The following is a 27438-nucleotide window of genomic DNA, read 5'->3' on the forward strand; positions in this document are numbered from 1 at the left end:
TTGCATGAGTATATAGTCTGGTGATAGCCTTCCAGGAATTTTACCGGTAAAACATTAGTGTGCTTAGTTTTTTGAAGAAACATGCGTTGTTTTAGTGTTTCTCAATGTGTGTTCTTTGGAACCTTGGCCAGATACAGGTTTTCCATGAGATGCAGTTCACTAGCTAAGTAAGTTTGGGAAACAACTTCCTGTATTCCTCTCTTGAAGTTTTACATTAAAGATTCAGAGAAAGTTTGTAGGCGTATTTAAACCATCTGTCCCTAAGCCTGCTTTACCGCAGTCTTTTTTTGAAGCAATTCTTTAAGCTCCTGCGGGGCATCAGTGTTTCGAAGAGCACGTTGGATAGTTAAGGGTAATGAAGATACTTCTGTTACTTATTTGGATGCTCTTGTTGTGGTCTTAGCTGTAGGCTCTATGCACTTGTCTGCTGGGTTTTGCTGGACATGCCACGTGCCCAGGTCAGGTCACTGTCGCTCTGGACTCAGGGATCTCTCTTCTCTCGCTCTGGCAGCAGGACACGGGCTCTGTCACAGAACGATCGCCCTCATTCTTCACAGAAGGGAATCGCTATCTCTGCACTGATGTGCAGGGCTCTGACCTGATGGGATCCTGCCCCAGGGTCCCCTTTGTGCGCATGTCCCCAGCTGCAGTGGCCGCCTTTCTGTGTCTGGCCTCGGCCTCTCTCCCTCCTTTTCTCTGCCTGGAGCGCTCTTCCTGTGCTTCTGGCACGTGTGACCTCCACCCTCATCTAAAGCTGGTTCCTGTTACTCCTTCACAGCTCTTACCACAGTGGTTGTTCCACACAGCGTCTACCTGTGTGTTTTACCTTGTTTTCCTCGCTGGAACCTGAACTCCACGAGGACCAGGGTGATGTCTGCTTGTTTGCTTCTCTACCCCACTACCTAGCATGGTGCCTGCAGCATTCAGTGAACAGCTGTGATGCCAAATAACCCAGTACTAAGGTGACAGAAATAATATGGACACTAGTAAACATCCTCATGTTGGAATGGCCAGGTTTCGGCGTGTTTTCTGTGGAGCAGGGTAAATTCAGCCTGTGTATAGAACATAAATCAATGCCGCTTATTCTCATCACTAGTGTGATGGTTGGGCTGTTTCAGTAATAGGAACACTGCCGTTCTCACATGAAATATGATGGAAATTAATGATTGCGTCTGAGTTTTCAGCTAAGAGCAGCATTTGGGAATTGAAATGCTCCTGTTGTGAGGAAGAAATGTCTAAGGATATGTTTTTTTCCACAGCAACATCTGCGGAAGTGGATGGAAGTTGTGGTCCTTACCCATAAAGGGGGCCAGAGGAGCGACGGAAACGTGAGTGACTTGTGTGTTTCTGGGAGGGGCCACCCTGCCGGGCACTGCGGTTCTCAATGTTAATATTGGAGCAGTGCTTTTAATTAAAATGCCGGTCAGAAATCTAGTTGTATATGATTATAGTCCATTTAAATTGTTAAACATATTTTAGTAGCATTTTATTTCCTTTTATTTCTCTTAATTGTTGGAAACATTCTTTTTTATGTTTCTTTAAAATCCCCCTTTTGTTTACTTTAATATGACGTTTTCGTTGATGAGAATTTTTAGAAGCTTGATATGTTAGTGTTTCCATTTTACTAGTTTTGCTTTAAAATGTGTAAAGTGTATTTTCTAGACTGTTCTTGGCAGCTGCTGTTTGCATGGTGGTGCACTCCTCAGCTGCTGTTTTCCATTGCTTCCCATCGTCATCGCCTCATAAAACCAAGTAGAGGTTTTAGGACTTAAAACATTAGGAGAATGTAATAAAGCATCACTGAAAAGTAAAAGAATTTATGTTTTCTAGGTCTAAATCTCCCACCCCAGTTGTTTGCCAAGAGTCAAATGGCTAGTACTTCAAAACACATTTTTATTAGTCAAAGTTTTATTAGTCAAATCTTTGTAAGTCTCCAATGTTGGTCATTAAAGATTTTGTCTCTTAACAATGAATGGTTCTTGCTGTTTTGACTCTAATCTTACTTATATATGTTAATATTCTTTTAAAATATTTTTTAAGTGGATGCTTTTCCTGTCGGTGAGGTTGTGTTTTCCGTAAGTTCCTGTTTTGCCTGGTGAAATTGTACAGCAGTCCGGATAAGGGAATCCTGTAGCTCTTCAGAGGCATAATTAATGTGGCTTTTTGTCCTCCTGTGCCTATTTGTTGGATGCTGTGTTTCATTCCAACTTGATTTTTTTTGGCTTTATTATGCTTTGTTTTGACCATTGTGTGTCAAGTGTTTTATTTCTGTAAGTCTTGTTTCCTGCTGCTTTTAAAGAGCCAACTAAATAAGCAAAACTAAACCAGGATTTTTAACTTTTTTAGGAGTGTTATGCCAGCCATGACCTCTTTGAAGGTTTGTTATTTATATAAACAGGAAAAAAAAATCAGGGAATCTTCGTGGGAGAGAGCAGAGTGTATTTAAAAGCCCAGACTCTTGGGAGTAGGTGCAGGTGCCTCTGCTTTTCCTCCTGTCTTTCATCTGTTAGGTATTTTTCCTCTGAAATTTATATTTGTTTTTATAATCAGCTGTTAATTATCTGAAACACATAGCCAGTTCTAGAATTAATATTAAAAAACCCAGTGGGTAGATGAATGACTTCCATTAGATCAACAAAGTTCCATAAACTTTTATAGCAAGTTATTTGGAAGGGTTCGGGGTGGGGACAGTTGCAGAGGGGTGGAGTGGGGGGCATCGGGAAGTCCTTGAGCTCCTGCTGAATAAAGCAGGTTGGTTGTCGGATGAGTGTATTCCCTGAGCAGCCGGGATCGTCCAGCTGCGTGAGGGAGGCCTCAGGTCTGAACTCGGGCCATGGCTTTTGGGATCCCCAGGCATCGTGACCCTGGCTCCACTGCCTCAGCCCAGGGCCAAGCTGCTTGTCTGCCCTTGAGCTCTGGTCATTTTTATGGATGTTGTCCAGGATTGGAAAAGGGTCTTGGAAAGTAGTTTGTTCCTACTTGGTTAAATCCCCAAATAACATTGACTCGTTGAGAAACTAGCTGAAGACATGTTGACTAGTCGACTATAAAACTAAATAAAAGCCCCTCTGTCACATTGGGTACCCCTGATGAGCAAAGCTTTGCACCCTCGTCATGTTTAGGAAAGTTGGCCTGTTTAGCATTGAACTTCCAGGACAGAACTCATGACCACCTGTTATGCCATGTCTGTACACACACACACACACACACACACGCGCACACAAACACACACATACCCACCCACCCAACACTCACACATGCACACACATTCACAGTTTTACTTCACAAGATTGCCCAGCTATCCGGTTGTGGCCTATGGGATTTTCTGAGTGTGGGGGCCTCTGACACGCCTAACTGACATGGCTTAAGCCCCCGGGTATTCTCCTGACTTTAGCTGGGAAAGAGGTTTTTTTGTTTTTTGTTTTCTTAAATGTCTTAGCACTTCACATAAAATCTTGAATAATTCACTCTAAACAAAACAGTTTTTAAATGTGTTTGCATGCAACGAGGTCTTAGGTTTCTCCCCCAAGACAAGAATCCCAAAATTCCTGTTTTTTTTACATTTGATTTACGGGAGGTGTACACTCTATTTGACACTGTTGGAAGGGCTATGTTTGACATCTGAAGGGTGGAAGATGTTTTTTTTGCTGTTGAGCATTTATTAATTATTGTGTGCTTTCTGATAATTGTGTCTTTACTGTCTTGTTTACCCCAATAATCCTACTGTGTATGAGTATATGGGAAGTTTTTATGTAAATGACATAAATAGAAAAAAAAGATGATTTTCCTCCCCATCCTCAGGAAAGCATTTCAGAGTGCGGGAGATGTTCCTTGTCTCCATTCTGTCAGTTTGAGGTGAGAACAACCTATTAAAAGTCAGTTTATGACTTGCAATGTGAAGAACAGTTTATATTTCTTTTCTTTTCTTTTCACCTTTTCGTTGCCTTTTTTCATGCTGTAATTTTTGTTTTGGTTCAGCCTGCCATGGAAGGGGTAGAGGTGAGAATTTCAGTGGAGGTGCAGGAGGGGGTCGTGGTCGTATTTGGTTTTGCTGTGACTTGTGGTTCTGTGATGGACAGAGTGCGTTGTGCCTTTGAGTGCAGTGAGCCGTATTGTCTGTCTGTGGCAGAGTTGTCTTAGTATCATTGCTGTGAACTGTCCGGGTGCCACGCATGTTTTCTATTAGGATGTTTTAAGCAAGATTCTAAGTTCTTTGGTTTTTCTACATGTTAGAATTGCAATATCTCAATATTTAAGATTCAGTTGGATTTTGCTATTATAATGTTCATATGAACTCATACATCTAACAACCTCTGAAGAGGAAACTCCACAAAGAATCTATTATACCTGCTACGAGTCAGGAGGAGTTATGTTTTCTTTCACACTACTGACCTCAGTGCTCGCCCACACCCAGTACCCTGCGTCTCGTTTACGCACCCACACTGATGAAGCCCCAATACTGTGACTTTGGACAGTCAACCCTGAGCTTTCCCTCTTCTGTAAAATGGGGATGATAATATCTGTCATTCCTGCCTTCCAGTGGTTTTGGAAAGACCAAAAGAAGTGACTTTGTGACAGTGCTTGGAAAACGAAAACCCATAATATAAAAGGACCATTATTAGAATGTTATTCTAATTTCAGAGTAGAACTTACTCTGTGCCAAGACTTGAAAACACTGTAGAAGGGAACTCGAGAGGTGGCATGGAGCCGACATGGTTTAAAGAGGCATTTTGAGAAGTATCTCACATGTGGCCGGATGTGGCCCCTCACTCACGACTAGTGTTTATCATCCCCATTTTACTGAGCGTGGGGTCATGGACAGCCTGCTGCACGCCACGCAGGCTGGTGCGTCAGAGTCTGCCCTCCCCTGTGGTCATGGGGAATTCCCTGCAATTGCAGACCCAAAACTGGGGGAACTGAAACTGAGAACGGAAGTTGGAATGACACTCAGAGCAATTGGCCACTGAGCTGTTAGCACATTAAAACATGCAAAATTGTTGGTGTTTCACATTTTTCATGTGATTCCCTGAAGCTGTTTGTTGGCTCTTAGTTTTAGGCATGATTGACAGATACTTAGCACCATGGTCAATCATTTATTCAAGTTGATACTAATTTCCAGGGTAAATACTGAAGTATCTTTTGAGGACTTGGTGCTGAGTTTTGAGGGCAAAATAAGTCTTTGCCCTCAGGGTTTAGTGCATTGGGAAGACCCCATGATGTCACAGCAAACTGAGGGAATCCTAACGCTCTCCCCGCCATGGGCATGACCATCCCCCTCCTCTGAGGGGCTGCCTGGGCAACCCGTAAGGTCACTTCCAACACTTGGCAGTGTGTGAGAAAACAGCACAATCACGACAGGTATACACAGTCAGCTTCCCCCGCCCTGCCCTCCATGACAGTGAAATCTGAAGCCTAAGGGCACTTAGTCTCCTTAGGCTGCAGCTGTCACGTGAGACTGGTAAGTTGTGCTTTTTACACGTTAACTCTGCATCTGGTGGCTAGCCTTGCGAATGTAGCTAGACCATAGTAGGGTCTGTAGTAATGTTGATATCTGTAGCTAGCGAAATTAATTGGCCTATTTTATAATTTCTGGTTTTCTTCATTAGGAAATGAAAATTTGTTCAGCAATTATAAACCTTTTTCATCTGATCCCAGCTGCACCTCAGACTCTGGTCAAACCTTTGTTAGAGGTTGTGATGAAAACAGAACGGGCTATGTTGATTGAGGTAATGGTCAAATTTAGGGTTAATTCTGATTTTTCCTCTGTTGCTTATAACGTTTTCACTGTGTTAGATCTTAGAGGGATTCATCTAACAGTATAAAGATGTTAGATATTAATATTTGCTTATGTTAGCACACTCAGTTACAAGGGGGAGGGATGTATACTCCTACCACGTTAGGTCGATAGACTCAGAAAAGCCTCAAGCCCTGAGCAGAAACATTTTCACCACATGTTTTCTAGGCCGGCAGTCCCTTCAGAGAGCCTCTGATCAAGTTCCTGACGCGGCACCCCTCCCAGACTGTGGAGCTGTTCATGATGGAAGCAACGTTGAACGACCCCCAGTGGAGCAGAATGTTTATGGTAAGAGCACGAGGAGCTGGACTTGCGTGTCCCTGCAGATTTGCGTGAGCTGGTGTGCTCTGTTTTTCTCGTAACATACGTGAATATTAGAAACACCACTGTGTATGTGGAGAGTTCAAGTCCAGGAATCCCTCTTTGTAGGATTTCGATGGTGGTAACAAATGAGTGAGCTGCTAGGATTATCAGAATTATAAAGTGTGATCACTGTTTAAAAAGCACTTTTTAAAAAGGGTGCTTGTAGTGTTTTTTTTCAGCCTGCCTAGAGAGGTTTAGAAAGAATCTTAAGAGTTTATATCATATCTGAACCTTTTGTGATACATATTTTTTTAAATTAGCTTAAAACAGCTTGTCTTGTTTTGTTTTTGTAGAGTTTTTTAAAACACAAAGATGCCCGACCTCTGCGCGACGTGCTAGCAGCTAACCCCAACAGGTTCATCACCCTGTTGCTGCCCGGGGGCACGCAGACGGTGCGCCCGGGCTCGCCCAGCACCAGCACAATGCGCCTGGATCTCCAGTTTCAGGCCATCAAGGTAACGTCTCTCATTAGACACCGGGGATCTTAAAAGTTTCGGGGACACGCAGAGAACCCTGCCAGTTCCCTACTTGTCTTTTCTTTGACAGATCATAAGTATTATAGTTAAAAACAATGACTCCTGGCTGGCCAATCAGCATTCTCTAGTGAGCCACTTGAGACGCGTGTGGGTCAGTGAAATCTTTCAAGAAAGACACCGGAAGGAGAACATGGCTGCCACAAACTGGAAGGAACCCAAGCTGCTGGCCTACTGTCTGCTCAATTACTGCAAGTGGGTGGATCTGTTGTGCTTTACATCCACTGACTTGTTCTGGCCAATAACCTAAACTAGAGCCTCTTTGCTAGATTGTGTCTAGCTGTGGTTCATTGGATATGTGTAGTCAAATTTGTTGTAGAGAATGGGTTATTATTAGCTTAGCTGTTTAAAAGACAAGTCAGGGATCATATGTAGTTATGGAACTTGTGAGGATTTAACCTGTTTTCTTGTCCACCCTTCAGAAGGAATTATGGAGACATAGAATTGCTGTTCCAGCTGCTCCGAGCCTTTACTGGCCGTTTTCTCTGCAACATGACGTTCTTAAAAGAATATATGGAGGAAGAGATTCCCAAGAATTATAGCATTGCTCAAAAACGTGCCCTGTTTTTTCACTTTGTGGACTTCAGTGACCCCAACTTCGGAGATGAACTGAAAGCCAAGGTGAGCCCCCTGTTATGCAGTGAAAGCCATGGGCGTTTGAGCTGATTTTCCAGGGAACCAAGGACTTAAATAGTGGTCTGGACTGTTTATGAGGAAAATGCCATTGTTGTAAAACATAAGGCAGATCCAGCAGTGAATCAGTGTTGAAAAATAGTTTGTTTTCCTGTTTTTAGAGAATGACTTGTTTGAAGTGAAAAGAATAAACCAGGCTGATATCTATTTTCCTCAAGTTCTTTACCTACCTTTCCAGTTGACCATTTGAATAAAAGTCAAGATTATCAGTTGTACCCTTGATTGAGTTCTAACCTTATGGTTTACCATATGACCAAACTGGTGGACCTGCTAACCTTATCAAATAAAGAACATAGCTTTGTTTTCCTTCTCCATCATTCTAATTTTTTTCTTTTTGGTAGGTTCTGCAGCATATCTTGAATCCTGCTTTCTTATACAGCTTTGAGAAGGGGGAAGGAGAGCAGCTCTTAGGACCGCCCAATCCAGAAGGCGATAACCCAGAAAGCATCACCAGTGTGTTCATAACCAAGGTGACTAACAATGCATTGGTGTGAGAAGTAATGTGGGAGATGAGGAGTGTGTGTGTGTGTGTGTGTGATGGGTTAATTGAAATAAGAGCATTATACAGCAGTCTTCCCTTATCCTGGGGGGATACGTTCCAATACCCTAAGTGGATGGCTGAAACCATGAACATTACTGATCTCTATATATCGTATGTTTTTTCCTGTACATACATACCTATGATAAAGTTTGACTTATAAATTAGGCACAGGAAGAAATTAACAATAATAGAATAGTTACAACAATATACTGTAGTAAAAGTTAGTGAATGTGGTCTCTCTCCAGTAATTTTTATATTCTTTAGTGCAAACCTATTCCTGAATTTGTAACCATCTCCTACTTTGTAGTAAAATGGCTTGGTGTCACTCATTTCAGAGGATCCCTTGCTTTTTGGTGCAACACGTTGCCATCAATCGGAGGAACACGTTTTCTGTTCATGTCTCCGCCTGCAGGTTTAGTGCCTTTTCCATCTGAGCTAAGCACTTAGGATGCACTGTGGCCATAGCTTTGCAGTTTAAGATGCGACAGCAAAACTAGCTCTAATTTCTTTGTCTTCACAATTTCACAGATACAAGATTTGTTCTTACTGTAGACCTTAGCAATCTAAGCATATAACTTTTTTCTTAGTAAGTCCAGAACTTTCACTTTTTCACTAAAAGGAAGCACTTTCTGACTTGTCTTTGGCATATCTGAATTGCCAGCATCACCACTCTTGCGCTTTGGAGCCGTTATAAGTAAAATAAGGGTGAACACAAGCGCTGCGATACTGTGACAGCCGATCTGATAACAGGTGGCTAAGGGACTGATGGGCGGGGAGCATCTGCAGCGTGAGACGCAGGACAAAGGGGTGATTCATGTCCTGGGTGGGAGGGAGCGGATGGCAAGAGATTTCATCATGCTACTCAAAATGGTGCAATTTAAAATTTATGAATTATTTCTGGAATTTTCCATTTAATATTATTGGACCATGGTGGACTATGGGCACCTGAAACCATGGAAAGTGAAACCACAGATGGGGTGGGGGAAGGACACTACTGTATTACAATTCTCAGTGATTTTTTTTTTTAATTTTATTGGGTAACAGTGGTTTTTTTCCAGGACCCATCAGCTCCAAGTCGAGTCGTTGTCCTTCAGTCTAGTTGTGGAGGGCGCAGCTCAGCTCTAAGTCCAGTTGCCGTTTTCAATCTAGTTGAAGGGCATGCAGCCCACCATCCCATGTGGGAATTGAACCGGCAACCTTGTTGTTAAGACTATGAGCTTTAACCAACTGAGCTAACCGGCTGCCCTTTGTGAATTTTTTAAAGCGGCCTCACTTTGGAATGAATTAAGTTTTCTGCATTAAAACTCCTGTTGCTGGTCAGGAGAGTTTTGATGTTCTGTTTTCGTCTTTAGCTTTGCTAAGGAGTGGACTAAAAGCCAGGGAGACTTTTAGACGATACAGTTGCCACCATGACCCTTTGTTGCCAACTTAGTGAAACATGTTTGTGGCAGCATGATGTCTGAAAGTAGCTTAGGTTTTAAGGTCTCTGCGTCTTCACAGTAGCGTTTCCATTGTGCACTAAAGAGGTTTTTTTCTGAATTAAGTTTGTTTCTTTGAGAAATGCTTGTCCTGTGACTCTCACAGTGCCTCGGCTGCCTCCTGTAGGTCAGGCTGTTGAACTTCACGGGCAGGAGTTCCGTTTGCTTTCAGATTGTTAGATTGCGTGTTCTGTATATGGGCCATTTGTTGGAGTGCTCTGAGCTGTTGGCGGTCCATGTTGGCGGCGATCCACGCCTGCAGCGTAGCACGTACACGTTAACGCTCTTTGGAAGGACATAGTTTTCTCACCTCTTTTGTCACTTGTTCTGTCCTGAGGGTCTAGGCAGAGGGGACTCTGGTTCCCATTGGCAAGTTACTGGTCCTTATGTGATCTTTGTCCCTTCCTGAAGTTCTGACCCCACTGTCCCAAGGGAATAGAGCTGAATCCAAGGAGTTATTGATTATCCCCATACTAACTTGGCACAAGTGAGGAGTTGGCATTTTGAATGTTGGATGAGGATAAATGGCGCCGGGCAGGCTGGAGCCCCAGTCAGGGGCCACAAGGAAGCAGCAAATCCAGGAGCGAGAGGACACAGAGGGCTAAAGGGCCCTGATGAAAACACAGCTGTGATGCAAGATTCCGGTCTTGCAGATCATTCTGGTAGACAGAAAGTAGTTAGGATACTTAGTTGAATTGAATGATGTAGTCAGTGTATTTGATTCAGTAGAGACATGTAGGATATTTTTCAAACTGTACATTTTTTCTTATATGCATGAAACATAAAAAAATCTGTCAGATACATGGTTACACAGAAAACCATAACAATTTTGTAAAAATAGAGATTTTGCTTCCAGGTAACATATTCTGATCAGAATACTGAAAAATAAGGACTAGATAATAGTTGACCAGGAAAAAAATCTCAACTACTTGGAATTAAGACACTCAGTCCTGAAAAACATTGTATCAAAGAGGAAGTCCTGGGCCGGCCCGGTGGCTCAGGTGGTTAGAGCTCCATGCTCCTAACTCCGAAGGCTGCCGGTTCGATTCCCACATGGGCCAGTAGGCTCTCAACCACAAGGTTGCCAGTTCAATTCCTCGAGTCCCGCAAGGGATGGTGGGCAGCGCCCCCTGCAACTAAGATTGAACACGGCACCTTGAGCTGAGCTGCCGCTGAGCTCCCGGATGGCTCAGTTGGTTGGAGTGCGTCCTCTCAACCACAAGGTTGCCGGTTCAACTCCCACAAGGGATGGTGGGCTGTGCCCCCTGCAACTAGAAAACGGCAACTGGACCTGGAGCTGAGCTGCGCCCGACACAACTAAGACTGAAAGGACAACAACTTGACTTGGAAAACAGGCCTGGAAGTACACACTTTTCCCCAATAAAGTCCTGTTCCCCTTCCCCAATAAAATCTTTAAAAAAAAAAAAAAAAAAGAGGAAGTCCTCCTTCCCACTTCAAGCTACTTTCCCCGCTGCATTTTGACTATAAGCCTGCCTTTATTTGCAGTGTTGAAATAAATTCAGTGAGTTTCTAATCCGTCTGTATGAAAGGGAAACTGACGTGACGTGATTGGCTCCCTCCTGTAGGACGTGTGCATGCGCGTGTGTAAGGTTTACCCCCATGTGACCCTTAGTGGTAACAGCTCAGACTGGACAGGCGCTCCCGTCTGCTCGTCCCCGCAGGTGCTGGACCCCGAGAAGCAGGCAGACATGCTGGACTCCCTGCGGATCCACCTGCTGCAGTACGCCACGCTGCTGGTGGAGCACGCGCCCCACCACATCCACGACAACAACAAGAACCGCAACAGCAAGCTGCGCCGCCTCATGACCTTCGCGTGGCCCTGCCTGCTGTCCAAGGCCTGCGTGGACCCAGCTTGCAAATACAGCGGCCACCTACTTCTGGCACACATTATCGCCAAATTCGCAATCCATAAGAAAATTGTGCTTCAGGTACCTGGCCTGGCTCCCTCCTGTCCGCCTGACATTCCCTTATATTTCCACACACGTCCACGTTACTCCCGTACAATCGCGACCTCCTTTTCTGTTGTCTCTTCCCGATGCCATTGAGAAATGCTGTGTCTGCCATTTCAGGAGTGCTGGGAGGCCTCCCATGACTATTCATCCCCCTACCCCCGGCCCCCCGTACTGTTCTCTCCTTCCTCTGCAGCCTCGCTTTGGAAACGAAATGTCTCCTTTGTCCACCTGGTGCTCCTCTACCCATGGCATTCTGGCTTCTGAGTCTCCATTCCATTGAAAATGTTTGGTCAGGGGCCCCAGCCCACTCCTTAGCCATATACAGTGGGAACTTTTGAACCATTGTCTTATAAGCACTCTGTCATGTGATGGTCCCTGAGTCCCTCAGTGGTTTAGGCTTTGACGTTAGGGTTTGAGTTTTGTTTCTTCCACTCATGAGTTCTGTGACCCTGAGGGTTGGTTACTGTCTCTGTGTGAGAATTCGATGTAATAATACACTTGCGTGCTCTGTCTGTCTGCCCCATGAAGCATATGGTAAGTAACCGCTCTGGTCCTATTCTGTGAGGTCACTGTGTTTCCTTCTTGTGAATTTCCGTGGTATTAAACCCCAGGCCCCCAAAAGCCCGTAGCCTCTCAGACATCACCTCCCACAGGCACTTGAGATATAAATACAGTCTCTGTGATTGGCAATGCCCCTTCTCCCCCAGTCATGCCAGCCAGAGACCGAGGACCGTCTATGATGCCCTCTTGTTCTCCCCACTATCCAGGCATGGGCAAGTCCTGCTGATTTCCAAAACCCTTCCTGTCTCTCCACCCTCAGTACCAATTGGGTGGCCTTTGTGTTCCCATGCACGAACTGCCATCAGGGCTTCACCACTCACTTGAACTATTGCAAGGTTGCCTCTGATCATGGCCTCTTTCACTCCATTTTCCATACTGTGGCAGGAGTGCAATTATCTGTATACCTCAACTAACTTCCCACGAGTTATGCTAGATGGAGCTCTCTGCAAAGAGCTAGGTCTCATTCGTCTTGGTATATTCCATCTGAGCCCAGCACGGGCACATAATAGGTGCTCAATAAATATTAGAATGAATGTATTCATTGATCAAAACCTAATGAAAGAGAAAGCAACTATGTTGTTTCCTAGTAAGAGAGCCTTGAGGAATTTCATAAAAATTGTTTTGTAAGAATATCATGCTTTGGTTCTAAGTTATCGTTTTTATCTTATTTTTTAAAGACTTCATTCTCATCTTAGAGAAGGATTTCTCCTCTATTTCAGGTTTTTCACAGTCTTCTCAAGGCCCATGCAATGGAAGCTCGAGCGATTGTCAGACAAGCGATGGCCATTTTGACACCGGCAGTGCCAGCCCGAATGGAGGACGGGCACCAGATGCTGACCCACTGGACAAGGAAGATCATTGTGGAGGAGGGGCACACGGTTCCCCAGCTGGTTCATATTTTGCATTTGATAGTGCAGCATTTTAAGGTATGTCAAAAGGACTGTAGACAGATGTGTAATGCATTTTCAGTCATTTGCTTTGAAGTTTTGCCTATTGTTCATTTTCTGCGATAGTAGGTGGTTATTCATCTTTCAGTAAAGGTTTTTCTGGTCCATTGATTAATATGTGTATGTGTGTATGGCTTTGTCAACGTGGAAATTGTACTTCAGAGAATGTGTCAGGTATATGCTGCTTTCTGTCAAGGCTGCAGTTTTCTTATAAGTACTCAGTTAACAGTGAATGAAGATGAGTTGTTACTTTGGGAAGAGTCACCGTTAACTCTGGATTTTGGTAACTTGGCTTAAAAAGTTGTTCTTGTTGCTGGTACCCTCTCCATAGCCAAATCACCCACTTTGTTGGATTTATTCGTGTGTAAATATCTCTTGTAGATTTGGGGTAGAGGAGAAGGGAACCCCAATGGTATTGAGTTGAAAGCTTTTATACCTGGCTCTTTTGGGAATTTGCTTCTTGGCATAGCTAGACTATTAAGATATCAAGCCTGAAGTTTGATGTATGTGACTAGACTTGCCTACCTAAGGAGAATTCAGTGTTTCAGCCTTTTTTATGATATGACTTAAAGGCTAAAATACACTATTATATCGGGACTGAGCCGGGATGAGGGAAGTGATAAACACACGTGTACACAAGGTAATGAGAATTCCCTCCCTGAAGTTACGGTTCAGAATTCTCGAGCAGGAGGTTGGCTCATCTGAGTCTGTTGGGGCCAAGGCGGTTGTGTGTGTGTGCGTGTGCGTGTGCTGGGGTCACAGCCCAGCGTCCCGCGTGACATGCCCCGTGCCCACAGGTGTATTACCCGGTGCGGCACCACCTGGTGCAGCACATGGTCAGCGCCATGCAGAGGCTGGGCTTCACGCCCAGCGTCACCATCGAGCAGAGAAGGCTGGCTGTGGACCTGTCGGAAGTTGTCATCAAGTGGGAGCTGCAGAGGATCAAGGAGCAGCAGGTAGAGCAGCCAGCCCTCTCATGGCCTCCCCGACTGTTCCTTACGCTTCTCCGCAGAAATCAGTGGCATCAAATGTGTGTGTGTGTGTGTGTGTGTGTGTGTATCTTTTAAGCCGGATTCAGATATGGACCCAAATTCAAGTGGAGAAGGAGTCAACTCTGTCTCATCTTCCATTAAAAGAGGCCTGTCGGTGGATTCCGCCCAGGAAGTGAAGCGCTTTAGGACAGCCACGGGAGCCATCAGTGCGGTAAGATCACGTGCACACGCTGTGTGCTTCCTTTTACAGCCTCTACGCTTCCTTGTGGGAGTTTGTTCACTTACTCAGCAAATTTCGAATGTGGGCTAAGTCCCAGCACCATGCCAGAGACACAGCTGGGAGAGGCTGCTTGTAACAGAGAAACCCAATGACATGTTACTCGAGGTGTTTCCCAAGTTACAGACACATTTTTCTTTGCATCACTTAATACAATTAGAGTTCTGACGATAATGGTTAATTACTTCCAGCAACTCTCAAGAGAAACTCTTTGGGGCAAGAAACACGATTGAGAACACGCGCCCATGTTGTATTCAGTTTTTAAAAACTGTGTGTCCCATTTTGGCTGGAGGGCAGCCACCGAGAGAGAGCTCTGGGGGTGCTCACTCTCCTCCCCCCACTGAGGTGACGGCCCTATAACTGTAAAGGTTAACTCGCCTCCTGCCCCCTTTATTCCCCAGAGTACGTGGCCCCTGCCTGCACCCTCTGCTCATATTAGGAGCCTGGGACCATCTGCTGTCTGTCCACTTAGTTCTCTCCACATATCCAGTTGAGAGCAAGTTCTGTCAGCCCAGCCCAGCCACGAATACCCACCCTGTCCCCTCATCTCTGCCTCCACCTTCGTGGTACAAGCAGAGGCCCGATCCCTCTCACCCGATTACTCAACTGTCTCCCAGTTCCTCTCACTCTTTCCACCCTTGTCCCTCTTCAATATGCTTTTCGCAAAGCAGAGAATCAGAAATCTTTCCAGAATTTAAGTTGGGGAAGCTGGGTGCAGGGTACATGGGATCACTGTCCTGTCTTTGTAAGGTCTGGTGAGTATTACACTAATTTCAAAATAAAAGCAATCTATTAAGTCAGACTGTATTCCCCTCAGCAGCCCCCCCCCTTGACTCTGGCCTCCGAGGCCTGCGTGACCTGGCCCTCTGGTGGCCTTTGTGCCCCTGCGTCTTGCTCTCGATACTCCAGCCACACACACCATTCCGCACTTGAGAAACACCCCAGTCCTGGGCTCGCTTAGAACCGGTCCATGGGCTCCTCCTCCTCTCACTGGTGCAGTGTCCTCTCCTCTCGTGGCTGGCTGCTTCTCAGCCTGAGTGAGAGCCACCTTGGTGTCACTCTCTCACTTTGAGGACCACGCTGCCTTCAGTCTCGAGCACACGACCCATTACTTTTCATGGCCTCTTAGTTTACTAGTTGTCTCGTGGACACCCCGCCTGCCTCTAGTGTCCCCAAGTGCCCAGAATGACATCTGACCCCTGGTGGCGGGCTGCATGAGTCAGTGCCATACACTGCAGTGAAGTGTTGAGGAGGCTCTTCCCGCCTTTTCCAGGTGTTTGGGAGGAGCCAGTCGCTGCCCGGAGCGGACTCGCTGCTTGCCAAGCCCATCGATAAGCAGCACACGGACACCGTGGTGAACTTCCTCATCCGAGTGGCTTGTCAGGTGCGGGTTCTCAGTGTCTAATGTCAGGGACCCGTTAGAACGAAGACTACGTAGTCAGCTCCACAATGTTTCCTGGGACAGTTTCATCCAAAAAGAAATAGCCAAACCAAGCTCTGACAGCTAGTTCTGTCACTTTCATACCGAATTCCATTGATTTTTATGACATGTTAATATTTCTGAAATCTGCCTTGTCTTAAAATTGATAGGATTTTTTAAAAACATTTTTTCTTTCAGTGGTGATAAGATCATGATGTATCTTATAATTAAGGGAATCTCAGTGTTGGTAAAACATGGTAGTTCTTTGATGTCGGTAAAACATGTTCTGTGATATTGGGCAAATTATTTAACTTCCAAGTTTCTTATCTCTAAAGGTTTTGGGATGGTCCAACACAACATTTAGTAATTTAAATGCTTTTATAACTTGTGTTTATTTATCATTCATATATATGTTTTCATGGAGTTATTGGGAATCCATTTTTAACCTTTTCATTTTTATATTTCAAAAAAACATTGTAAATGAAATTTCCCTCAGTATTTTTTTTTAATTTGGGAACCTTAAGTTTTTCTCACTATTAAACAGTAGTGTGTCTTGCAATACTGTTGAGGCTCTCCAAGTTGAAAAGACCCTACTAAACTATTCAACCAGCACTTTCTTGCCTGCTGCAGTGTGCTGGGCACAGCCCCGGCCCTCCGGTGGGGAAGAGCGCGGGCCCTGCTCTCTCGGGAGCCTGTTGACACTCGTCTCAATCACACAAATGGTAGCAAATCACCACTGACCCCCTGCATGGGAGCAGAGGGTCGCATGGGAGAGGGTCCCTAAAACAGACGGCTGAGTTGCGTCAGGTGGGAGTGGAGGTGCTCGTGAGGTGGGGAGCTGGGATGCAAGGGCGTGGGCCACGGGCAGAAGCAGTGTCACAAGAGTGACTATAAACACGTCTGCAGAGAACTGTGGGCTTGAATTTGAGTGAATTTCCAGGTTAACGACAACACCAACACTGCCGGCTCCCCTGGGGAGGTGCTGTCTCGCCGGTGTGTGACCCTCCTGAAGACGGCCCTGCGACCAGACATGTGGTCCAAGTCCGAGCTCAAACTGCAGTGGTTCGACAAGCTGCTGATGAGCGTGGTAGGTGTGCCGGGCTGTTGCTGCCGCCGGGGCTCGGGGCTGGCCTGCCAAAACCCGAACCTCCGATTTGTTCCTCTGGCCAGTTGTGGCCCCTTCCACTTTCTCTTCTGGCCACCGTTTACCTTAAATATAAAACAGCCAGTTATTTTACCAGCAAAATGGGTTTATTTGGGAATGGCAGAGGAATTGTAAGCACTAGCAGAAACCATAGGCAAGGCCAGCAAGCAAAGGAGAGAAACGTTCCTTTCTAGAGAAAAAGGAGGAAGTTGGGAGGGGGTGTTTTAAACAAAAGTCCGTTGGAGAAATGGAGGAAAACCAGAGTTCAGGGTGGTGAAAGTGTCTCGTTGGCTGGGCTGACAGGCAAAGAACGAGGTCTTCCTTTCTCCTGCTGGAGCAGTGAAGTAGTGGGGGTGTTTTTCCTGTTGAGATCTGTGATTGACAGTTCTTCCTGTTGGGGTCTAATTGCCAGTAGTGGTAGAGCCTGAGGGTCCGCCCTTCTGGCCTTCCGACTCCCTTTTAAATGAGGTTTCCTTTTATTAATTTTCATACTCATAATGAGGGCGTTTCACTTGCAGAAAATGGCTTTAAAGCTTCAGCTTTCACTCCCATCCAGCCCCAAGTACAGTTAGTTTTGAAAACATAATAGTCCTCTTGCCTTTTGAAGTCTCATTTCTTAAACTGACCTACTAGCTGGTTTGAAATAAACATTTTTAGTTGATTTATGCAGCAACGTTTAAAGTAGACTTGAATTTTTAAAGCATAGGGACATAAAATTTGTTATTGAGCACTGTATAGTCAGGTAACAAAGAAATAGCCCCAAATGCTGATTATTTGGTGGGGTTTTGGTTTGTTTTGTTTCTATAAAAACCTCAATCCTGTAATTTGCTGGGGGTTGCAAACCTATTGTAAGCACTTGTTATTTTGCATTGCGAAGACGAACATGTTGCTGAAGTTTTTTGAAAGGTTACCTGTGCTATGAAAACAGTAGGATCACAGCCCCCTAAGTCGGCAGCTCATGCTTTGATTGCAGCTTGGTGTATAACTTCTGGGTTGCCTGCAGGTTTCTTTCCTTTTTTTCTCTTTGAGGGGTCGGATTCCTTTACTATCACATACAGTCACAGTTTAGTCAAGCTCAGCCACATGTGGACAGCCTCTGCCAGTAAATAGGCTAACATTTTCATAACGTAATGTGCTATGCTCAGTGACTTCCTACCTTTTTCCCATAGTGAGAGGTTTTACCTCACAACCTAGCGTGTACACACAGAACACTGGCTCGGCACGCCTGTGTATACACCACTAACAAAAGTTGGATGAGGCAGTACTTATCTGTACTATAAACCATGCACTCCATTTTCTATTTTATTGTTGTTGTTTTAAGTTCTGGCCCATCTGTTAGGTTGATTTCATCATGATACAGTTTCAAAGATACTTCCTTTTGGAAGAATATTTGGATTTTAACTAAAAAGATGGAAGGAGACAAGCAAAATTCATTGCAGTAATTGCCTTTTTAGACTATATTTTAATGATTTTCAAAATTTTAACATTGAATATTTTCATGAGCGTTCAAAAAAGGTTTGACTAAATACTATTTAAAGCAAACTTACTAAACATGAAATCCTACCGTGGTCACATATGTATGATGTGCTCATTATTTAGAGTTTTTTACTTCATTTCTAAATATTTAATAGCACATAGTCTTAAATTTTGCTTGACTTAGGTTTCTAGAATTCACCGTACTAGCGTTGATTTCATCTGTGTGTGACCTGTGTTCTCCATTCTAGGAGCAGCCGAATCAAGTTAACTATGGAAATATTTGCACAGGCTTGGAAGTGCTGAGTTTCTTGCTAACTGTTCTCCAGTCTCCAGCCATCCTCAGTAGCTTCAAACCCCTGCAGCGTGGAATCGCTGCCTGTATGACGTGTGGAAACACCAAAGTGTTGCGAGCAGTCCATAGCCTTCTCTCACGCCTGATGAGTATTTTCCCAACAGAGCCAAGTATGTGACCTTTTTATGCCTTTCTTTCCGAGTGGATGGGCGGGCACAAAGCTTGTTATTTGAGAGTGCTCATTCTCCAGTTACTCTATGGAGTGTTTCACTACCGCACTTTGCTTTGTACATTCACCCTTTCTTTTAAAAAAAACTGACAGAAAAACTTAACGACAGCAGGCATTGTGGTGTATTTTTTGTTTGCTTTGGAAGTGCAATTCTTCATCAGCTGAACATTACTGTTACCTTAATGTTTCGAAGGGAAGTTAGGCTAAAGTATTTTGTCAAATGTTAAACAGTTGACAAGGTTAAATTTTGGCGTACTGTAAATAATGTTAAGTGTATTTAGAGTGTGTTCAGGTAAGGCTTGGTGAGATAAAAGGTTGTCAGTTGGCTCTGTAAAATAGGAAGCAGCCCAGAGGTGAGCACGGCACGTCCTGCAGTGGAGACAGGTGCCCAGCCAGTTGCCACGGATCCCAAACTACCATGTTTCCCTGAAAATATGACCGAACCGGAAAATAAGCCCTAGCATGATTTTTCAGGATGACATCCCCTGAACATAAGCCCTAATGCGTCTTTTGGAGCAAAAATTAATATAAGACCCGGTCTTATTTTCGGGGAAGCACGGTAATCAAAGCTCAGCCCCTACTGTGAGGAAAGTTAACATCCCAGGGCCTGGCAGGCCTGAGGACCCAAACTCCAGAGCCCAAGCTTTTCTTCTGTTTCAGGCACTTCAAGTGTGGCCTCGAAGTACGAAGAGCTGGAGTGCCTGTACGCGGCCGTCGGGAAGGTCATCTATGAGGGACTCACCAACTACGAGAAGGCCACCAACGCGAATCCTTCCCAGCTGTTCGGTGAGTGTGTCCGACTCGGTTTGCCCAGCAGTGCTTCTGTTGGCCGTCCATCTATCCGTGCTCCCTGCATGAGATTTCCTTAGAAGGGAAAGGCTCAGCCTGTGGGGAGGAGCTTCGAGCTGACGTGTTGTTGAGGGTGTCTGTGCGGCCCGGTGCACGCAAGGCTGGTCTCCTGTGGCCTTTGCGGTGATCGACCCCAGTCTGCCCCACGCGAGTGCTTCCCAGTTCCTCCCGCTCAGCCTCAGGTGCAGGCCTTGGTCAGGGGGAACTGCCCCGTAGATCTGCTGGCCCAATTTTACACCAGGCACTGAGCTGCTGCCAAATGGTGCAGGCATGTAGACGCACTGCCTGTGACGATGTGGGCACCTTAGCAAGCCACTCACAAGCCAACCACTCATTCCTGTCTGCTTGGGGAGGCTCTGGCTGCCCCAGGTGAAATGACAATTGGTTTCTTGGCTAGTCAGGGCAGCCGGGTGACTTTGCCTCCTGATACCCGGAAGTCAAATGTATAGACTCTGTTTTTTGTCAAACTCACATCTGTCAGTAGAATTGGACACTGGATTAGCAACACTAAAAGTTTTTTCTCCTTTATTACATATTAATTGTATAAAACGTTGAAAATACAAAAAAGGAAAGCTAGAAGTTGCCAGTAAGCCTCTCTCTTAGTAATACGCAACATTTTGGAGTACTTGTCTCCTTTCTATACACATATATATATAAATATATATACACAAAGAAAGCCCTTCTTATGCTGACTCTTGTGTCTGCATTTGCAAACTAAATACATTATTTTTAAATGAATTTCTTGCTCTCCAAACTCTTCCTACTTGCTACCTGGAAGTACTTGTTATCTGGAAATTCAGAAGCCAGATAAATGTATAGGTTGCTGCAAAAGTAATTGCGGTGTAAAAGGTTAAAAACAGTTGCAAAAACCGCGATTACTTTTGTACCAACCTAATAGTTAAAATGGTCCTTCTTGCTCTCCACACTTGTGTTTATATTCTGGAACCAGACAGATTTGGACAGTGAGGAATGCTTTGCGACGTTTTTTAAGTGGGGTCGTACAGTAGATACTGCTCTGCAGCCTGGCTGCCGTTGCGGTGCAGGGTGAACATCTCGTTGGTTCTCTGGAGGGCTCTGTTTAAGAAGAGCTGACCACTGTCTCCCCCGTCCTCCCACTTTGTGGGGGTGACTGCAGGTGAGGGACAGCCTTGGGGCCAGTGGGCCTGTGGAGTTGGCCACATTGCTGTCCGCCGTGTGTGAGGTCCACGGCCCATTCCTGAGAGCTGCTCCGTAGAAGCGAGCATGGCAGCCAGGAACAGCCAGAACACGTCCCGTATTCATCGTCGTCATCATCAAGTGTCATGGGTTGCCTGTAGAATCAGATTGGTCATCTGTTTTCTGTACCACTGAGAATCAGCCTTTTAACAAAGCAGGCCTGAACTTGTCCAGATCTGGGATGATTGCACATGTAAATGACAAATACCCTTTTAGTGTTGTATGATGTGAGCCATGAATATAGATTTAAAATTTAATGTGTAGGTCAAGGTCAGGATGTTTATAAAATTGCCAGTTATGAATGACAGTTTTTTTCACATACTCAGTGTTCATGTTCTGATGTTAGTTTTGCTGATTTTTATTGATCTTATGCAGTTTTTCAGAATGAGGTACAAATGAGTTCTAAATAAAACATTTGTCATGCCCAGATAGTTTACATAGAAAAAGAAAGCCACCCCCACCCCCCAAACATCATGGAACAAAAGAGACTTGACTTAGAGTAGTTTCCCATAACCTAAAAATAAAATCCAGAACTGGAGGTAAGAATGTTGTTCCTACTGAAGCACAAAAATCACTTCTCGTGCTTGAGGATGTTGATCATGAATAAAGAATTAAGAGTGAACATATAATGCTTCCAAATGTAGTATATGTCATCCAAAAGCTTATCATGTTGACATTTGGGGTTAATCTTTTGTTGGAAACAGCCATTTTTGTGTAGCACATTTTTGTCAGTTGCTCAATTTTAAAAACTTTTCTAAAAAACGTCTGGCGATGTCTATTTTTCAGGGACCCTGATGATTCTGAAGTCTGCCTGCAGCAACAACCCGAGCTACATAGACAGGCTGATCTCGGTCTTCATGCGCTCCCTGCAGAAGATGGTCCGAGAGCACCTCAGCCCACAGGCAGCGTCCGGCAGTACGGAGGCTACCGCAGGTGACACACCTGACTTGGTCCCCAGGTTTTCTCCACAGACTTTGTTTAAAGCCACAGTCCCGGCTCTGTGACTGGATTCTAAATTGTGCACTAGAGCCTGTTTTTGTTTGTTTTTTTAAAGATTTTATTGGGGAAGGGGAACAGGACTTTATTGGGGAACAGTGTGTTTTTCGCAGGACCCATCAGCTCCAAATCAAGTTGTTGTCCTTTCAATCTTGTGGAGGGTGCAACTCAGCTCTAAGTCCAGTGGCCGTTTTCAATCTAGTTGCAGTGGGTGCAGCCCTCCGTCCCATGCAGGGGTTGAACCAGCAACCTTGTTGTTGAGAGCATGCGCTCCAACCAACTGAGCCATCCGGCCACCCCTCTGGAAGCTCAGCAGCAGGTCGTTGTCTTCACTCTAGTTGTGGAGGGCACAGCTCACTGGCCCATGCGGGAATTGAACCGGCAACCCTGTTGCTCAGAGCTTGCGCTCTAACCAACTGAGCTATCCGGCCTCCCCAGAGAATCTGTTGTTTATATGCAGTTCATTATCATTTGCTCTTAACAAAGTTTTTGAGCTTTTCGTTTAAAACCAGAATGAGGTTCCTTTTTAATGAATTGCTTTTAAAATCTGTGAATGGGAGAGTGAAGAAATTTAAATGGTTAGACATTTATGTGGAACATTCACCACTACATGAGAATTACCTAATAATTTTGATATAAAACAGAGATTGCTTAATCAGAGCTGTTACGTCAGATGGAGAATTAAGTCTCAGGTTTCAGACGTGAGGAGTGGGCTCCAGGAATCTGGGGGACATGTTGTGTGTGGGGGAAGCTGTGCTTGGCACTGCTGCTCGGTGCCCATTGGTACACAGTGCCACGAATGTGACGTCAGGACTTGGCTGTACCCGGGGGTTGCCTGCACTGGTCCCATCAGCTCCACCATCCCCTTTCCCGTGGGGAGCCTCCTACAAGGCCACCCTTGCAAGGTGGTGGAATAGCAAGAAAGGGACGAGGCACTTCAAGTCGCAGAGCTCTGGGTGCTGCAGAAAACATTTGGGGGAAAATGGGCAGAATCAACATGCCACGTAGTGCCAAGTGGTTGCCTGTTGACGTGCGTGTGTAGGAGTTGTTGGGGTGTGTTCTCTTGAGCAGGAACTAGTGAGCTGGTGATGCTGAGTCTGGAGCTGGTGAAAACGCGGCTGGCTGTGATGAGCATGGAGATGCGGAAGAACTTCATTCAGGCCATTCTGACCTCCCTCATCGAAAAGTCTCCCGATGCCAAAATCCTCCGGGCTGTGGTTAAAATTGTCGAAGAATGGGTTAAAAATAATTCCCCAATGGCAGCCAATCAGGTGAGTGGGGAAAAGGAGCTGTGGTCTGGCCAGGTGGCCTTTCATTGTGAAAGAAAATTCAGGCATCGCTTCCTCAACTCTTCCTTCTGAAAGTTCTCAGTCAAGCAAAACTTTTTTTTCTCCCGTATTTGCATTCCCAGTATCATTTTTTTAAGTTGGATCTTTTCACTGTGCTGAACAGATTTTAAATAGAAACTTGAGATAATTGGCCACTCATCTTAATGTGGTTTTACGTCTGTTAAAAAGTTAAATGAACCTTGCTTGTTAGTCTTTTATGGTGGGGAAGGTGCGCCAAAAAAAACACTAATAACGAGGGACAATTATTTAATAAGATACTTGCACACTTCTGCTTTATAATTTAGTTGCTTTGTCTCCAAAGTGAGCTGTAGCCCCTAGGAAATTCTGTTGGACTCGGTCTTGATTTTAATCATCCAAAGATAACCAGGGCCATCTTTGATTTTTTTTGTTGTTGTTGTTGTGAAGTATCTTATTTTATTTGACAAAATCGTAAGAGCTTAGAAAGTAGTAGGGCAGATGGCTGAAATATTATTGAACATGTCATTTCTCAAATAGAAGTAATTGACCTTTTCTTTTAAAAAAATATTCATGCAGACACCTACACTCCGGGAGAAGTCCATTTTGCTTGTGAAAATGATGACCTACATAGAGAAGCGTTTTCCAGAAGACCTTGAATTAAATGCCCAGTTCTTAGACCTTGTTAATTATGTGTACAGGTAATTATAGCAATTAATCAAATATTTCGTATGTCAGTCCATAATGTGTTCTCTGACCAACTAGCATCACATGACTTTTTAATCTTTTTGTCATACCTAAGTTTCATATATTTATTTAAATACTAAATCACGTAACATTTTGGCATCATTAATGAACCTTTTGCACAAATACCGCATCAGCGTACGATGATTTATAACGTACTCTTGGTTTTCATAAAGGCGTTTTGGGAAGTTGGTATCTACTTGGTTTTTGTTGGTTTGCTTACGGCATGAGGAGTCCACTGCTGGCATAGCTCTTCCATCTCCGTGTTCCTCCTTCCATTGCAGGGACGAGACACTGTCTGGCAGTGAGCTGACTGCGAAACTCGAGCCTGCCTTTCTCTCGGGGCTGCGTTGTGCCCAGCCGCTCATCAGGGCCAAGTTCTTTGAGGTGTTTGACAACTCTATGAAACGTCGGGTCTACGAGCGCCTGCTTTATGTGACCTGCTCCCAGAATTGGGAAGCCATGGGGAATCACTTCTGGATTAAGCAGTGCATCGAGGTAAGACGGACTCAGCTCACTGTCTGCGGCTGGGGCTCCGAAGCGGGCGGCGTCCACACATACCACAATGAGTCAGATATCTCTACCTCAAAACCGCTTTTAATCTCTAGTAGGAAGGAAAAAAGACTTAAAGTCATGTTTCCATCTAAAGCTGCTTTTGGGTGATTTTAAGCCCTTTAATCGGAAAGTTGAATAATATTCCTTAGTTTGTAGCTAAGATTCATTTTTCCTCAAATACGGAAATTGTAAGTTCTGTCTACATGCCCTGAAAGGTGTGGTGTGCTGTAACCGTCAGCCCTCATCTGTCTTACAGCAGAAGGTAGAGCAGTCAGCCAGGCCAGCCCGACATTGCCGTGGGCGCTCATCCCTCAGTGTGAGGACGCAGGTGCCGGTGGTAAAGGCCCGTGCGAAACGGTTAGACCGTTTCGGCGGATGCTAAGTCACATGTTGTCTGATGTTTCTAAGGCGATTGTAGTCAGACCTCTTGTTTTCTTGTTTCCTTATTCTTCAAATCAGCTGTCCTTGGCTTAATCACCAACTTACTGCACTGAGTAACCCAGGTTACTGATGCTGTGCACATCTAGTCTACTTACCAGAGTGAATGAAACTATGTTGTGAAATTGTTTAATGAGATTGGTGGCTGCGCAATTCTCTTTGAGGGAAAAGAAGGAAATTGTGGCACTGGGTTTCAGCGAGAGCTTGTGAACATATTTCCATTTATGCTGAGTGTACGTTCTTTTAGTGCTGTGTACAGCATATATATTTGGAACTTTGCTGTTGGCAAGACAGTGGGCCAAGTTCCCCGATAAATTTATCATTTATTCAAGAGACCTGTCTATTGCTACTGTTAGGTGCCAGGCCCTGGGGCAGGTTCCACAGATCCGAAGATGAAAGACTGACTGGGGTGGGTACACGGGAATCGATAGAGGACGAGGCCAGGAATCCTCCATTCCTTCCCTCCCTCGTCCTGTGTGTCTAGTCCGTCACCAGGTCTTACCAGTTCAAGGCCACTCGCTTCTCTCCCCTCTTGTGCTGCCCTTTCGCCACCATCGTCGTTTATAACGCCGTGTCCTTAGTGTTCACTCCCTTTCCCTCCCACCCACCACAGTTTTTTTATTGTTACAGAATTGTTCTAAAAGAACAAAGCAGGTTGTGCTGCTCCTTGCCGTTGGACTCAGCACAAAATCCAGCCTCCAGGATACGGTCTTGCCGGCCTCGAGTGACCACACCCAGGCCTCTGTCTCAGCCCTCTGCTGTCCCTCTCTCTCGCGCTCATTAGTCTCCAGCCTTGCTGGCCTTCCGTGTTCTCAAACATGCCACGTTCTTGACACCCAGGCTAAAGCGGGGCACTCTCTTCTCTGTCAGTCGACCGTTCCTTGGCTGCTATAATATCACGTGGAGTATGTGTCTCTTTATGGGCCGAGGTTGGTCTTGTCCTTCCCTGTGACACTTCAGCTCCACGAGGGTAGGGGATACGGTGTTTGTGAAGTTGACAAATGAGTCTCCAGGGCCTCACACCACCTCTGGTGGGTGTTTAGTAAATATTTGCTAAAAGAATGCAAGCATGACTTGATTAGGGCGGTGCATGAGCAAAGGCCGGGTGGTGAAGCATATTGGGGGGTGAGGAATAGTCACGGAAGTGTTACATGCAAATAGGGAGTGTTACATTACAGAAGATCTCGTGAGCCACGCTGAGGAGCTTGCTGTCCGCAGAGGACTGTGGGAAGCCATTGGAGGGGGTGAGGGGAGCACTGATGTCAGCTGTGTGGAAGAAGGTGGGTTTGAGAAGAGTGCTCAGGGTGAGTCAGGAAGTTATGTCCAGGCAGGAGGTGGTGGCTGCCTAGGTATTTAGGCGGTAATATTGGCAGGACTTGGTGATGTGGTATGCGGATGAGAGAGAAGGAGAAATAGATGAAGGAAAGGCTAACTGTCTTCCCTGGGAGATGCCTCTGAGAGAACAGGAGGAGAAGCCTGTTTGGTAGGGAAGAAAGATGCTGAGCTGAGCTAAGCTTAGACATGGAGTCAGAGTCATGGTGAGGGACGCCCGGAAGGGAGGTTCAGACTGTGTGTAAGCTGGGGAGATGTGCAGAGGAGACCCATGGGCCTGGGAGCCATCAGCACGTGTGTGGCTGTCGGATGACTAGGTATTGACTGAGGGTCCACACACCCCAAATGCCATGCGTGTGTCTAGGTTTTAATTCTTGCCCCAAATCCTCCAGCTGCTTTTGGCCGTGTGTGAGAAGAGCACGCCCATTGGTACCAGCTGCCAGGGCGCTATGCTCCCATCCATCACCAACGTCATCAACCTGGCCGACAGTCATGATCGCGCTGCCTTCGCCATGGTCACCCATGTCAAGCAGGAGCCTCGGGAGAGAGAGAACAGCGAGTCCAAAGAGGAGGTAATGTTCGGATTTCATGGCAGAAGGCCCGCTTCTCCAATTCTGTATCAGCCTTAGGTTTTTTTAGGGCAAGAGCAATGTAGTAAAACGTGTCTCTACCTGAAAGCTCTGAATGTGGTACCCACGTACAATTAGATATTTTTAATTGAGATATAATCGACATGTTGGCTTCAGGTGTACAACATAACGTTTGGTATTTGGCATGTACTGTGAAATTTAGCATTCCAGTGTGTCGTAACATCTGTCACCACATAGTTACAGATTTGTTTTTCTTGTGATGAGAAGTTTTAAGATTTACTCTCAGCATCCTACATATACACAATACAGTATGATTATTGTCGCCGTGCTGTACGTTACGTCCCCGTGACTTACTTATTTTATAGCTGGAAGTTAGACCCCTTCACCCATTTTCTACCTCTCCTTCCCCCCACCCCCAGCAACCACTAATCTGTTTTCCGAATCTCTGTCTGACTTGCTTCACTTAGCATCGTACCCTCAAGGTCCATTCATGTCTCAAATAGTGAGATTTCATTTTTTTTTATGGCTGAATAAGATTTCATTGTATGTATATATATTATACCACATTTTCTTTTTTTGTTAATCCGTTGATGGACACTTAAGTTGTTTCCAGCCAACTAGATTTCTTGGAGTTAGCCTTGATAAGCCTCTCATATTGCCATTCCGTTTTGAGATAGGTGACTGTACCATGAGCTCAGTTAG

At 45.1% G+C, this 27438-nt stretch overlaps 1 protein-coding gene across 1 annotated transcript in view; it reads left to right on the forward strand.

Annotated features, from left to right (window-relative positions):
• TRRAP (transformation/transcription domain associated protein) overlaps nt 1–27438 on the forward strand; it is a 119816-nt gene that overhangs the window by 52837 nt on the left and 39541 nt on the right. The window contains 22 exon segments of the mRNA XM_033095916.1: nt 1260–1328; nt 3802–3855; nt 3979–3999; nt 5607–5726; nt 5963–6082; nt 6451–6612; nt 6704–6885; nt 7113–7311; nt 7725–7853; nt 11085–11351; nt 12656–12862; nt 13681–13839; nt 13952–14086; nt 15426–15536; nt 16513–16659; nt 18441–18654; nt 19374–19499; nt 21564–21710; nt 22845–23044; nt 23657–23778; nt 24106–24319; nt 26539–26718. Of these exon segments, the coding sequence (XP_032951807.1) occupies nt 1260–1328; nt 3802–3855; nt 3979–3999; nt 5607–5726; nt 5963–6082; nt 6451–6612; nt 6704–6885; nt 7113–7311; nt 7725–7853; nt 11085–11351; nt 12656–12862; nt 13681–13839; nt 13952–14086; nt 15426–15536; nt 16513–16659; nt 18441–18654; nt 19374–19499; nt 21564–21710; nt 22845–23044; nt 23657–23778; nt 24106–24319; nt 26539–26718 (3285 nt within the window).

The sequence above is a fragment of the Rhinolophus ferrumequinum genome, chromosome 24 (assembly GCF_004115265.2).
Source record: "Rhinolophus ferrumequinum isolate MPI-CBG mRhiFer1 chromosome 24, mRhiFer1_v1.p, whole genome shotgun sequence".
In the NCBI taxonomy this organism is placed as follows: domain Eukaryota; kingdom Metazoa; phylum Chordata; class Mammalia; order Chiroptera; family Rhinolophidae; genus Rhinolophus; species Rhinolophus ferrumequinum.